The sequence below is a fragment of the Schistocerca cancellata genome, chromosome 3, assembly GCF_023864275.1.
Source record: "Schistocerca cancellata isolate TAMUIC-IGC-003103 chromosome 3, iqSchCanc2.1, whole genome shotgun sequence".
Classification (NCBI taxonomy): domain Eukaryota; kingdom Metazoa; phylum Arthropoda; class Insecta; order Orthoptera; family Acrididae; genus Schistocerca; species Schistocerca cancellata.
In genome coordinates, this window is record NC_064628.1 from 422,435,450 (window position 1) to 422,451,546 (window position 16,097).

General features: G+C 43.3%; 1 protein-coding gene across 1 annotated transcript in view; it reads left to right on the forward strand.

The window, feature by feature from the left end:
- Positions 1-7,900, forward strand: part of LOC126176350 (probable H/ACA ribonucleoprotein complex subunit 1) — a 118,158-nt gene extending 110,258 nt beyond the window's left edge. Inside the window, exon 2 of the mRNA XM_049923503.1 lies at positions 7,729-7,900. Coding sequence (XP_049779460.1) covers positions 7,729-7,900 — 172 coding nt within the window. The remainder of the gene's footprint in view (positions 1-7,728) is intronic.
- The last annotated feature ends 8,197 nt before the right edge of the window (positions 7,901-16,097 follow it).

The window sequence follows — 16,097 nt, forward strand, 5'->3', positions numbered from 1 at the left end:
GACACGGCGATCGGTCAGTAGCGTTGGACCTTCTGAGGCCTATTCGAACGGAGTTTAGTACAATTTATCGACACATATCGAATTACCTATTCCTTAAAACCATAGATTTTCTTATTTGCAAATCAAAATTTAATAATGTAGTAAACTGGCCAATATTTTAATGTAATGCGTACAGTAACCCACATGCGGAATAAAGAGTCCAGCGACATGTGTTCTAGGATGTCTAAGTATACTTGTATTTACATTTATAGTAAATTCAAGGGTTTAATATCATAAAAGAAAGCATAGTCACAGACAAACGTAGATAAGCTATGTACGGCCTGCTTTATGGAATAGAAGTAGTCAAGCAAAATAAATGCAGTTTCTAAGATTATGTACTGTTTGTCGAATGAGCCAAATATTTTTGCAACAGCAGTTTCTAGAACAGCGTAATACGTACCTCTTTGTTGCCACAGGTATATCTATTTTTTTACCTGTATTATTTTCAAATCTTGAGCCGAAAGAAACAAAGGTATGAGGCGATCTATAGAACTGTGCTTTCTTGCTTAGCGCTATCTGTAATGGCACAGGCCATGCTCTCAAAATGAAATAACTTGATACAGTGAATCAACTTGAAAGTGAAAAGCCAAAGTATGTATGGAAAAAAGAATGTGCAATAGAAATGACAAAAGAAAAATTTTGAGAAGCAACGAATGTGTAACATTTGGCATGCGGTTTAGGAATACGGCATTTTTGTTTCATAAATTTCTTCTAGTTCATCCGAAACAGTCGACAGAATCCATCACTTTGAAAACGACGTTTGTTGTTTCGTTACTTCCAAGCACTATAAAGTACTCCCTGAAAGAGTTCCTTGACATTACCTTATTACACTGAAATCTGCGCAAGAAGGCGGCTCAGAGAAGGACTGCAACGTATGTACACTTCTGACGTCGTCAGCGCTGGGGCGACCTGTTGTAATGTGAACTCTTCAACTGTCACTCTCGCTAAAATCATTTATTCATATTAGATGACCGGTTTCGGCAATTCTTTGTTGTCATCTTTGGATCTGCAAAACATGTGTCTGAAAATGTTAGGATACAGCAACTAACGTAACAGCACAGTTAATTATATCCAAAATTTGCAATACATGGAATAGCAACATACCTATGTTTATGTCATTACATAAGTTCCTCCTTCAATGCAGTTATGTAGTGCTGTACAATGTATGTCCATGTTGGTATCGTGAACTACGTAAACGTCGTAACTGGCGACAAATGCACAAACATTAAAAAGCTCCGTTATTGATACGCATATTGGTACGCATATCTTGGGTGCATTCTTGAAGAAACACCGTATTTGTGCATGTAGATATCGAGCCGTTACTGGATGTACCATAGTGTACCGTCATGTGGTACCATCAGCTGCACATAGAGAGCTTTTAAATCGTTGTAGGTTGTCATATTGGTAGTGATTTTGTATAAGGAAAAATTTGGTAAGGAACTTTTACGAATGTTTATGAAATGCTTTTAAAAATTTTCGAAAATAACATAAAACGGTTTATGTAAAAATTACTTTTTATGAATGTCGCACGTTGGTTTACAGACAATTTTTTAAACAATGTAGAATACTGACTTGGTTTATATGTTATGATAATAAGCATACGTAATTATATGAAATAGTACATCTACGCCTTAATCTAATGTGAGATGATAGTATCGATTTGTACTATCAGTGCGCCATCTGATGTACTTATATATCACTAAGAGTGTTTACACTGGGATCCGTCACTCGAAATGTGGTGATGAATGTGAACACTTGTAATCGGCGCTATAATATGTATGTACATAGCAGTTATTTTAAAACTGACATATCGACTTCTAGTACAGCTCACGATACCAATATGGACATACATTGTACAGCACCACTTACTGCACTGAAGGAAGAGATTATGTAATGATGTAAACATAGGAATGTTGCTATTCCATGTATTACAATTTTGGATATGTGTGCTGTATCCTGGCATTTTCAGTCCCATCTTTTGCAGATCCTAAATTGGCAACAAAGAATTGCCGAAACCGGTCACTTATATGAATAAACGAGTTTAGCGACCTAGCATTTGAAAATTTATTCAGTGTTCACAGATTACAAAGTAACTATCTACAATAATGAAATTCGTACTGGTAGCTTAATTCTAAAGAATATTACGACGGAAAATCAGAAAATGTTGTTAGTGTATCAGGTAGTGCGTGACCACTATAGCGCCCGCCGAAATTCTGTTAAATAACGAATCACGGTATCTATTACTCATTGACGTACAACACTAAAGCTCACGTCTATCACATGTTTGCATGGCCTTATGGTTTCGATTTATGGGCGGATAAAAGAGAGTGTAATTGTTGTTCCCATTGCTATGACAGAAATGCCTACTAAAGCGTATCTTTCCTGATACAGCTGGAAAACGTTCAGGTTCAGTTAAGAAATCTTTGATATACTGAAGATGAGTAAAAAATATTTTAATGAGATTGATAAGCGATTTACACCTTACTAAACTCAACTCTCGTTCCGATTAAGGGGCGGTTGGGACAGATGTAGCTTAATGTTATTTTCAGTGTCGCGTAGTGGGTCCCTGATCGCTGGCTAAACCAATGTGCGTCGCTTGATAAACATTTCCCACCGTTGTTTAATGCCGTGTTTTTCAATTTTTTCTCCTTTGGGGCGCACCAAAGTATGTTTCAGACTTTCGCGACACACCTACGTATGATTTTTTTTCCCAGATGGAAAAGACAACACAGAACGTTTATAAAAAACGTTTCTTATTTTTTGTGGAACGACTCTGAGATACAACAAGTTTATTGCGTAACACTCCTGAAAAGGCACATATGAACATAAACATAGGACATGCAATAAAAGAAACTTATTACTCTTAAGAACGAACATAAAAATCTCGCGACACACCTGATCGTGCATTCGCGACAGACCAGTATACCGCGACACGGCGGTTGAGAAATACTGGTCTAGTGATACAGCTGTCTTCCATTTAACGCAGTTTTCGTCTTTTTTTGTAAAACGCTTTTTTATAGAGCTTTCCAATAGCGCTAAAAATGCTTTTCGTTTCGTCGAAAACTTTAGGAAAAAAAATCTTGCTTATCATAATCATATCTTAGATTTTTAGTTTGAGAAATCGAAATTTTTCTTAACAAATCGCCAATGATTTATTGACCACCAGCTGCTCACGTTACCAGGACAGGGTTTCTCGACTTTGCACGTTTCTGTTTCATTTTTTCTCTCATCAAACAAACCTGTTATCACTCGCACCGCCATTCTTTGCGTACCCTGGATGTCACCTGTTAGTTTGGCCTGATATACAGCAGCTCCCATACACTACAGTAGTATACAGGTACCGCTGCGTGTCATTATTAAATATCTCTTATTTCTCCGTCGCCATATTTGTTTTTGAATGGTTACAGACGGTAATGTTCTTAATGAAATCACACGCGCTTATTAGCAGCGTTAAAAGTTAGCAAAAGCAAACAAACTCGCTTTTGACAATTCCAGGTAAGAAGACAAATTGGCCATGCAAATGAAATTGTGAAGAAGATGTGAAATAAAATGTCTACGGTTAATTAAAGTAGATGTCTATCACATGAGCATTAGCAACAGTTTCGGGGAAAAAACAATGTTATCGTGGTTTGTAACGGCTTTTCCTACTAAGAAACTGACTGTTAAATACTCTTCAAGCGACCTGCTTCACATTGTCTGCTGCTCCTCCTATTCCTTGCTTCAGACGGCTTAATGAGTGCTTCTCCTGAGGTGGCATAAGGTTCTTACGATGCATAGACACAAAGTTTTTTGTTGTAAGAAAAAAGGGTTTTCTGCTACACTTCACGCCTTTGCAACTTTTATTGTAACGCATTCGATTTCCAAGTCTTCTGAAATTTTTACAGTACTGCTGGCTTAAGACTTTTCAAAGATAAATTAATACTGTTTTCGCCTTTCAGTAACCTGAATTAAGACTAATTTTTTCGACGTTTACGAAATTTGTCTTCGGAGAAGAGAAAACGAATTGCCATTGCATTCTGATATTGAGGCGTTTGGCCAAATGTTCGCGGTAAAATTTGTGTCTCGTCTCAGGCTGACATCGTAGATCAGTTCCGTTATTCATGGATTTTACTGCTTGCAGCATTAACTTGAGTGGTTTTTGTACAGCCGGAATACGACAACAACATTGTTAGTTATTTAATATATTGGCGACATATTCTTAAAACACTTTGTTGAAGGTATAAAACAGAACTTCCATATCTCTCTTGCCAGGTTTTACGTATCTCGATACCATTTAATTCTTGTTCGTATTTTTACAGCCTGAAGCATTTTCTTTATGAAATCCGTTTCTAAAGAAGTGTGAATGTGTGTACTCTCTATTACAAACTTATGTGGAGAGCAACAACCGGCCGTGGTGGCCGAGCGGTTCTAGGCGCTTCAGTCTGGAACCGCGCGACCGCTACGGTCGCAGGTTCGAATCCTGCCTCGGGCATGGATGTGTGTGATGTCCTTAGGTCAGTTAGGTTTAAGTACTTCTAAATTCTATGGGACTAAAGTCCCATAGTGCTCAGAGCCATTTGAACCTTTTTTTGAAGAGCAACAGAAGGTATCAATTTGCTTTCACTGAAATGGAGGAAAGTAATCTGTGTTCCTTATAGGATTTGAGCTATTGGGCACATTTGCAAAGCAGAAAATATCATATTTACATGGAATTAGATTTTCTCTATCTTCTGGTTTGGCTACGAACTTATTTGAAAACTATGGCTAATTCCATAACACTGTATACTAGTAATGGTTGGTTTCTAACGAAACAGAAACAGTGGATATAAATTAATTTTTTGAGAACAACAGCGGGATACGAGAGGACAGACAAAAAAGGAAACCTAGACATTGCATAGAAATCAATTCGAAGATAGATGACGATTATGTCTTTGCTACAGAAACAAACCCACAAACTAGCGTTCTGCGTACTTCGTCCAATCATTAGATGACCTGACTCTCTTATAACGAACTACTTGATCCCTAGCTCATAACAGTTGTCAAACGCAATTATCTGTCCTCTGTCTTAAATATTTCAGTGTCCCAACACTTTGAACTGTTTAGTCTGAAGGTAAAAGAAAGAAATTTAAATGCCGGCCGTGGTGGTCTAGCGGTTCTGGCGCTGCAGTCCGGAACCGCAGGACTGCTACGGTCGCAGGTTCGAATCCTGCCTCGGGCATGGGTGTGTGTGATCTCCTTAGGTTAGTTAGGTTTAAGTAGTTCTAAGTTCTAGGGGATTTATGACCTAAGATGTTGAGTCCCATAGTGCTCAGAGCCATTTGAACCATTTTTTGAAAGAAATTTAAATAAAAAATGGGGTCGTTCACTTCCTTGCACATTCATGAGAGAAACTACCTTTAATTAGACACGTACTTCTTTTCAAAACCACCTGACGCTAAAGGGCGAGTATTTCGGTGTTTCGTTACCATTTTTCTGCAAAGATATCAATTTTTTCAAATTGGCACAATATTTTGACGAGCATTCCATAAGTCGTGATAAATGTGTACATAGCTTGGTACAGGTTAATTTCGCAGTCAAACCTTAACGTAAACAAAGTCAGTACGTTAAATGTGATGGACATGCTTATCTAAGCAGCTCATTTGCGCCATGACTGTCATGGGAAGGTGCTATAAATGAGATGTGGACTTTACATCACCGCTTATTTTTTCGGAGAGTTCGGCTGTAAGCACTGACATGTATTGTATCATTGCAGTTATCTTTTCATGGGACATCGAATACCGTTAGAAAAGTACACGGCAGACAAAAACATTGCGAGTATTAACCATGTTCGATCCTTTGCATAATGTTGTTCATAGTGCATGCTTACTTTTGAAAAATTGAACTGTTCGTTAAATATTTTGGATGTCCATCTTAGATAGGACACCCTCAACATAGAGCGTTCCACGAGGAAACGGAAGTAAATTAGATTCTGACAATATGAACCATTCCGAAGGGAAAGCTTCATATTAAGAGTTTTCCAGACTCACATCTCTGAGGGATAAGAACCGCGTACGCGGTAGTAACTTAGTGGATTACTGCTTACTTTATTATCACTATACCTTTACATCTTTGTTATAATTGCATAAAGATGAAGAAATGCTTTTTCGTGTTTCAGATATTTGTGGGCATGTTAAAGGAGAACATCGTTACCTATTCCGATTAGCAACAGATCTGTCTACACGAGTTGCAAAAATATTGAGGTTCACGATGAAGTTTTGGAACATAGTTTTTCAAAGGAAATTGACAATTAAACAGATCAAGAAACGTGCAGTTCGGTTCTATTTGCGTTCCTCAAAGATTCTAATATTTGTTGTATTTCGGAAACAGTTGACAACAGAGCATAACATGAAATGCTATCGCGTATTAGCTTGTATCCATTTACCAACGCAGTTCGTTGTATATGTATCACAATACATTTGTATATTGTCAGAAAACAGCGAATTAAAATCTTTTGAAGTCAGCATCTCGAACACAACAGTTTTACTGTTCAACACTTTGACGGAGACATATTTCGTAGTGGTACTCAACCATCAATGCTATTCTTTGGTCGTTATAGTAGCTCTCTGCTCTCGGTGGAAGACATTCATCTTGCTTTCCCTTTGTCATTTGTAATTTTACGCCTACCGGTATTTCTTTCCAGAGATGAGTTTACGGATTACTTTTTGCGAGTGCCCTTTTGTTACTGTTTCTAGTGGTTCTGTTGTGGTGACAAATGTTTCAATCTTTACCGAAGAAACGCTCATTGTTGCAATGATTGCCCAGGCAGACTGAGTGAGGATTGGAAGGAAAGTAAATATCATAGCATTTCGTCTTCTACAAATAGAGAAACTGGAACTACTGCAAACGGAATACAATAAAGACTCGGAGAAACTTAAGACATAGTCGCATATTAGAACTAGAGAACATGTTAATAACAGATCGGCGAAAAACTGCAGATGGCGAACGGTTGCGGCAGCGAAAATATCACCCAGCGTGCAACCACAAGAACAACTGAATGTGGAGCAAAGAAAAGAGATTGTAAGGGAATTAATGATAGCACAATATCTATGGCTCTAAGATAAAAACAATAAGTGTTGGACGACGTAATAAAAAAAAGTTCTTCCACTGTCTTTCCAATAGGGTTTTTATCAATCATTTTGCGGTCCTGAAGCCCTGATGATGATGCCATGACTTAGAAATGAACACTGTCAAAACAAAAATGTTTTTCAGGTACCGTAAAATTTCAATCTAGCTTTCCGTGAGGCAGTATTCACAAAGTCTGTTACAGTTGAACTAACACGGGACGGAAGGCTTCAAATCCTGTAGTGTTTATAGGAAGTTGACAACAATGGGTTGTTGCGTTAAAACTGCGTGGCAAGTGGAGTGTGAAAATGAATAAGAAAATGCGACCGAAATAAGTACTATCGCACATTGCACTCGGCAGGACATCGGGGATATTTCACGATGCCCGGTGGTCGGTAGTCGCACGCGATGCGTCCCGTGGCACTACGAAGGCGCGCCCCTTCGCTCCTTCCGGAGAACACACACTTTGTTCCCTCCCGCGCGCGCGCTCGCCGCCAGCCGGATGTTTTCTGCGCGGCTAGTAGCGCCGAAGAATAATAACTGGACATTACGAATCTAATTATAATTCTCGGTCATGCGCAAACGCGACCCCGTTTGTGCGTTGTACAGAAAGAGGGTTGGCCGAGGAGGGACCCAGGGTGGGGGATATTCATCACGCGCCGCGTGGGGGACGTTGCGGAAGGGCTACAGCGGGGCGCGCGGGGGCCAGGGGGCGGGCGGCCGCGGCGGAGGAGGGGGAGTGCCGTGCCGGGGAGGAGGGGGTTCCCCGGCCGCCTGCTAGATGGCTCTGTCTTAGCAGCGTGGTGGCGCGCGCTCAGTCGCGTCAAGTGAGCGCTGCGCGGAGGACGCGGAGCCGGCTGCGCGCACGCACAAGCTCCTCCTGCGGACCACCCCCGCCACGTGACCGCTGCCGGTGATGGGACGACGCCTGTGACAGCGCTCGCAGACCACGCTCCACACTCGTGGCGAGCCGGCCCGTCCTCTATGGAGCTCTTCTGACTTGACTTTGGCCGACGAATCACAAGACTCGATCGCTGTTGTTGTTTTTTTTTTTATCCCCACCTTCCTCGACGCCGGCGCGCTGTCACGTGCTGAGGCGGAAGTGCAGCGTGTTTTGTTTTGTCGCCGAGTGCGCGCCTGCTGTTGACAGTCGCTGAGACGCTAGCGGCGCACGAGACGGACCTCGCCGGACGAGGGCCGAACGGCGGAGGCGCCGAGGCGACGCGCTGAGCTGGACGCGCAGACCTTCTGTACTTCAGGTGAGTGCTTCGCCGCCGGCGCGTCACGTGTCAGCTGTTCCGCGTTTGCCGTCTCACGTGCGTGCAAGCACGCGTGTGTCTGTGGGTCGTAAATGTTCGTCTGGCGGGCAGCCTCCGGACGACGCCGACGGAGACGGATTAATGTCGATTAGCGCACTGTTCATTAGTGGTTCCGTTAATTGCGGCGCGCAGCAAGACCCGACAGGGGAGGAGGTGCGCACAGTGAGGCGGTAGGAGGGACAGAGAGAGAGAGGAGGAGGCCACTGTCTCTCTCACACAACCAGACCACCGTAGCGAACGTAAAAGGCAGGTCCGGCAATTTCACAAAGTCGAGCGCGCGCGCGCTCGCACTGCCCGTCCGAATTCCTGCGATTACCGTAATTTAGCTCCGCTATTCAAGTAAGTCCAATGACGCATTTTCAATTATCTGACGCTGCACCCGCCATATATCGCTGATTGCATTACAGAAGTAATTAAACGTAATAATGGCCAACTGGCAGCGTGGCAGTTTACCCCTCTCTCGCGCGCTCTGGCGCCGCGTGCGTTTTGTATGACACTGATTAAACCGCCGCACCGTAATACGAATAACAATATTGACTTTTATGTGCCGCCGAAACCGACACGCCGCCGGTAAAGCGATTCGGGGGAGATCCGTTCCCAAACGTCGCACGTCCATTGGGCGTCCCTTCCCGAGCGGATAATAGCCCCGACAGCGCGACACGCTTGTAAGTTACTCCCAAGCAGCCGGGAAAACATTCCTACCGTATGATAAACTGCCGACTTGGTAATAGTACTTATTATACGCCATAGATTTGGCCTGGCTAATTTAGAACTGCATCTCGAGAAGTCGATGGTTGGCAGGCGTGAGAAAAGGAGGCCGAGAGAGGGAGAGGCGGAGGAGTGTTTTGTAATTCCCTCTCGTTAAGCTTCCGGGAAATAAGAAAGTGGGCTCGGTAATTACTGGCCAGAGGAAGCCGCCCATTCATCAGAGCGTCAACTGCGAAAACTCGCTCGCCTGTGTTTTCGCGAAACGGGCACAAATCGTCCCCCGCACGTCCGCTTCGCAGCGCGCACGACCTCACTCTGTCAAACGAACAACCGGTGCACTTTCGCGGCCGTTCCGCAGGCTACAGTGTAATTTCTTCGGACAAGACACGGCGGCTCGCGCAATTACCATGCTACTCGCGCGGAGGAGGGGAGCCTGTTCCCTTTTTGCGCCACGTACTTATCTCCCCCACGCCCCCCCCTCTGTCTCTGCCTGTCTCTCTCGTTCCCTCTCGAGGGCCGCGCCGCGCTTTCGAAATAGCCATTTACCTCAGGAAAGCTAACACGGTAATCGATTCAGTCAGGAACAATTTGGAATTATTAATGTGTCCCTCCCCTGTGGAGCTAATTGCGAATTGTGTGTGTGTGTGTATGTGTGTGAGTGTTTGTGCGTGTGTATGGCATGGGTCCGCTAGGCTCCTCCGGCTCAACAATCCCACGGAGCAGCGCCGTCGCCTCGTGCGTTACTCTTTGTCTTGCGGAGGAGTAATAACACCATTACTCAGCAGTAATAGTGGCCGACGTCACTGCAAGGCGCTCATTATACTTGCGGCTGAGGCTGCGCTCGCCGTCTGTACACAGACCGTTACGGCGGCCGGCGGAAACGCGCCGGAGGGAGAGCGAAAAGTGCCACCCGAGAGATCCGTCGTAAATAGCGCGCTGATCTTGGACTGGACGGGCTGGGCTGGTTCGAAGTCTGCTCTTGATGGCCGGGCGTCGCGTATCTGCAGCAAACGCGGAGCCACGTGTTTCTTCGGCTAACAGAACTGTAATCGTCTGCTGAACAACTACGCCCGTACAATAGAATGCACGCACATGAAACACACCCCCCTTCACTGTAGTACAGTTGTCATTTCTTATCGACTTGCTATTATTTAGTAGTATAGATTCTTTTCATTTTTATTGCGCACTGTTCCAAAAATTGTTTCTGCGAACAGCGCACAACGAAAAATATTTCAGGTGCTTAGCACTAAAAGGCAGACGTGTGTGCCACTTAGATTAGAATAAATCTCGCAGCCAAGTGAACCACGTCGTTTCTTACTTCTGTTAAGATCAACGTCTTTTCTTGCATCCCAGGTAGCTTTTACAGAAATTATCTTTGGCAAACTAGCTACAGTCTACATATACTTCCAACACGCTCTAACAACGCCATTGGAAAGAAAGTGCTTTACTGCTATCTAGAAAAAGATATAAATGTACAATTGGTTGGGGTTTTATTGCTGTACAAACCTCAACAACGTACTATCAGTTCGAAATATTTTATTAAACAGAGAAAAAATGGCATATTTCTTTCAACTTAGTCGCTGTTTTTGTAGCCATGTTCACAAAATTGTAATTTGAATTTTGTAAAATCTATGAAGGAGGCAATTCATATCATTTCTCTTCTCTTGCGTGATATTACGAAATGATCACGTATAGACGTAAAGACAGCGCCAGGACGGCCCCTACACATGTACACACAAGGTAAGTCACATATTCTAGTAATGTTACTAAACTGAAATTCTTAACATGCTTACGAGACTTCATGGATACAGGCAAAATGCGCTGTCGAACAGACGAAATTGAAATTTATTTATACTCCTTAACATTTTGGTTTCCCAAACAACAAAATTTCTCTTAAGAAGATCAAAATATTTAACTCAAATGTTCATGCTCGTCGCTACCTTGGTCACACGCAACTCATTGCGGATATGCGTGTTGTTAAGTATGTTATGTTGTTATGTAAGTTAAATGTAATGATAGAATAATAATGTTCGTATGACAAGAAGAGAAAACTGTCGGTATAAAATTCCTAGCAAGTTCCATAGCTGTCTGTATCTGTTTATTCCATGAAATGAAGTTTGTCTTTGTTGGAAAATTCATCAAAGGAAAAGAAATGTATTTATTTATTATTACTTGGTGCGGCAGAATTGGTGTTGGAGCTAGAGAAGTGACATTTTTTGCAATTATTAAGCACATGGATTAATACAGGTGTTATCGGTCTTTCCCATTTTGTGCCGACCACTGGCATGTCACACAATTGTTGTTTTCCTCTGCGCACACATTTATTCTGAGGATAAGTTCTAATAACATAGCGCTACGATAACGTGTTCAAAATCGCACAGTTCTTTGCAATTTGGTCACGCCGAATAAGTAGTTTTTTTTAAACGACTGCAAAATCAAATTTGAGCTTACACGAGCAAACGAGTGCTTTGGTGAGCTCCGATACGTTCCCCGTGTAGGCCAGTGATGATTTTTGGCACTGACAGTGATACTAGTGTTGGAATTTTAGTTTTACTGTGAAGAACACAGAAAAAGCGCTCGTAGGAAGATGTAAAATTGTACTTTCCTTGCCGGTGTAATGATACGCATTACAATTTTTTTCGTCAAACGACTATGTGACTAAAAATTCGGTCTTGGGCTCGTAGACGCGAGCAAGTCCTCTGGCGAGGTTACTGAATAATAAATCTATATTAACTACCTGTTTTAATCATTTTCAGCTATCTTGAAATTATTGGCAATAGCCTGTATGACAACATTCTTACTGTTGCATTCATTCAAGTCAGACCATTCCACGTCACTGCCGTCAACAATAAAACACATTTTACAATCAACAGGAAAGTGCAGTGATACAGTTCATCAATCTAGGCACACTGTCACAGTCAGGTTACAACCGTGTGGAATACACTCCGTATATTTCATTGATGAACTTAGTTACAATTAAAAGATCCATATTTGAATAATGCGCGGTACCTTTTTTCTGCGAATGTTAAGAGTTGAAAAACACGAGTACGAAATAAATCTGTAGTCATTTTATATTTTATGCGAGAGAGAGATTATGTGACTGTAGCAAAAGTAATTTTGAAAAGTATGTACAATCTTCTGTAAGTTGTGCGCCTTAGCTTTTGTAAAAAAAGAAAAAAAAATCATCTTACGTATAAACATCACAAAGCTTTATTGTTTTGCAGGTGGATTCGCCGATATGTCATCGTGGGGTACACTTAGGATTTTAAAATTATGTAATATATTACATGTCTATAATTTTAAAATATGCCATAAATCTATTTAGCTCCGTGAAAATGACGATCTAGAACACAGCACTCAGCCCACTTATTTGCGCGGCGCTACATATACGTTTGGGAAGTTTTAAAATTATGGATATGTAATATTTTTACGCCGTTTTAAAATTCTTAAGCCTACCAGACGATGACATAATGTCGAAAATAGTTGGCGAACAATTAAGATTTTGTGCGTCTTCATGGTGGTTGTACGCAACGACGCTAAGATAGTACGAAGAATAGCGTTACGGTGCACTTGCTGGCAGATCTCCGCGGGTAAATTAGGTGATCTTCTGTGCACGAGTAGACCTAAGCACCGCAAGCGCTCAGTAATATAGCCGACGCACACACTCGCTAGTCGTCACGTAAGCACGCAGCGCGAAAACCGGAGGCGTCTCGAGCAGCCGACGTCAGCTGCGCGCCGACTTCCGCCGGCGGAGAAGACGAGCGCCGCGACGGCCGGCGAGAGGCGGCAGGGCAGCGTGGCGGCGGCGGCGGCGGCGGCGGCGGCTGCGACGGCGCGCGGGCTTCTGGCAAGGCGCAGCGCGGCGCGGCGCCGGCAGACTCCTCGTCCTTACCCCCTCCCCCCTCCCGGCCGCCTTCTTGAGCAGGTCACCAGGGCGCATGCCCGCCGCCGCCGCTGCTTTACTTCCGACACGGCCGAAAAACTTGGGCACCGCCGGCGGCGGCTGGGCTGGCGCCTGCCGTTGCGCGCCCCGCTGCCGACGCCGCCAGCTGGCGCTGCCTCGCTGCTCCGCCCCCCGACACTTGCTGCTTCTGCCCGCCGCGCCGCTTCTGCCTTCTGTTTAGCAGCACTCGTCACACCTTCCCTCGAGCCATAACTTCTTAGTCATTTACCTCAAGACGATTAATATGTATCTGTGTCTCGTGCTCATCTTCATCTGGTTGGATTCCACAGTCACCCACGCGAGCCACTCGCACGGACTCCGTTGTTTTATGACGGCTCCGCTTCGGTCATACTTGGCTAACACATCGCCACGTCCTTCGTCGCGAGGACCCACCTGTGGCCCCCAGATGACCGTCATCCACATCCTGCTGCAATGCCCAATTTTAGCCGCTCTGCGGCGGACTTTTAACCTTCCCAGCACCCTGCCTCCGGTGTTGGCGACAATGGCTCGATGGCTGATTTTGTTTTACTCGTAAGGGGGGTTTTTATCACACAATCTAAGGGTGGGCGTCTGGCCTTCTCTTCTAGGCTTCCACCCACCGTCCATTTTAAATCTACCGCACTCTTTCTTTGCTGTTTGTTTGCCTTGGCTTTGTTCTTATACCTATGTGTATTCATCTCGCCTTCTCTTTTAGGCTGTTAATTTTTGTATGTTGCAGAGTGGATGGCTCATCCTTTTTTATTCTTGTGATCAGCCAGCGTCGGTTAAAATGGTTCAAATGGCTCTGAGCACTATGGGACCGAACTTCTGAGGTCATCAGTCCCCTAGAACTTAGAACTACTTAAACCTAACTAACCTAAGGACATCACACACACCCATGCCCGAGGCAGGATTCGAACCTGCGACCGTAGCAGTCGCGCGGTTCCAGACTGAAGCGCCTAGAACCGCTCGGCCACTCCGGCCGGCACCAGCGTCGGTCATCTGCTATATTATTGTAATACCTTCCACTATTTTTCCTTCTAGTGTACGTTTTCCCCTTGTGGTTAGCTTCTTTCGTTTTCTCTTTCCGTACGGTTCCCCGTTAGTTTTCCGCCCTTTACCTTTCCGCTTTTGGCGCTACTAGAGCCTTGTTTGCATGAGGAAAAAGAGATTGATGACCAAATAGTTTGGTCCCTTTACACCTCAAACCGACCAACCATCAGCCTCGGATATTTATGATCGTTCCACCAGGCTGAACAGGATGGAACAAAGTCACTGGACACTGGGCAGTGATTTGAACATAATATTGAATTTGTATTGCATTATAAATACAAACAACACTTGCAAACTGTGTTCATCTACATATATATGGATACTCTGCAAATCACATTTAAGTGCCTGGCAGAGCGTTCATCGAACCAACTTCACAATTCTCTATTATTCCAATCTCGTATAGCGCGCGGAAAGAATGAACACCTATATCTTTCCGTACGAACTCTAATTTGCCTTATTTTATCGTGGTCATCGTTTCTCCCTATGTAGGTCGGTGTTAACAAAATATTTTCGCATTCGGAGGAGACAGCTGGTGATTGGAATTCCATGAGAAGATTTCGTCAGAACGAAAAACGCCTTTTTTATGATTTCCAGCCGAAATCCTGTATCATTTCTGTGACACTCTCTCCCGTATTTCGCGATAATACAAAACGTGCTGCCTTTCTTTGAACTTTTTCGATGTACTCCGTCAGTCCTATCTGGTAAGGATCCCACAGCGCGCAGCAGTATTCTAAAGGAGGACGGACAAGCGTAGTGTAGGCAGTCTCCTTAGTAGGTCTATTACATTTTCTAACTGCCCTGCCTATAAAACGCAGTCTTTGGTTAGCCTTCCACACAACGTTTTCTATGTCTTCCTTCCAATTAAAATTGTTCGTAATTGTGATACGTAGGTATTTAGTTGAATTTACGGGTTTTAGATTAGACTGATTTATCGTGTAACCGAAGTTTAACGAGTTCCTTTTAACACTCATATGGATGACCTCACACTTTTCGTTATTTAGGGTCAACTGCCACTTTTCGCACCACTCAGATATCTTTTCTAAATCGTTTTGCAGTTTGTTTTGATATTCTGATGACTTTATTAGTCGATAAACGACATCGTCATATGCAAACAACCGAAGACGGCTGCTCAGATTGTCTCCCAAATCGTTTATATAGATAAGGAACAGCAAAGGGCCTATAACACTTCCTTGGGGAACGCCAGAAATCACTTCTGTTTAACTCGATGACTTTCCGTCTTCATTAATACATATCTGAAGTCTTTCTGAAACACTGGTACACACTTTGTGTCATAGTGTGATATCACTGTCTAAATCACGAAATGCGCTATGCATTGTAGTCTTTTAGTTCAGCAATGGTCTGAGGCTTTTGAGAAGCGTCCTTTTCGACACTGCACAGGAAAAAAATCCATAGGCCTGAAAATGTTCAACGTGGAGGCGTGTCAATATCTGCCCTTCGATCAATCTTTGGAAAGTTTCGTTTAAATAATCGCGGATGACAGTGGCATGATGTGGTGGGGCACCATCGTGCTGAAAGCAAATTTCTTGAAAGTTTTCAGCTGACCTCGCAAGTCCTGATACCACGTAATTCTGAAGCATATCCAATAGTTATCTCCAGGCATTGTTCCTTCAAAACACAAAATTGTCCAACTACGCCAAATGATCATATTGCCACCAAACACTCGCACCAGGTTGCTTCGGTGGTTGTTCTAACAAAAGACTTTAATTGTCAGTAGACCAGTAAGTGCAGTTATGTCTGTTAACTTGTCCGCTTTACTTAAAATTGGTCTCGTCAAACCACAAAGTCTTATTGAACAGGTTAGGATGATGTTTCTGTTGGTCAAGGAGCATATCACAAAACTGAAACTGTGAATCTGGATCATCTTCAAGTAACTCATATCGTATACGTGGAATGTAAACTTCAAACTTCTGTTTCTGTAACATTCTTTGCATAGACCTTCGTGATCAATCCAGCTC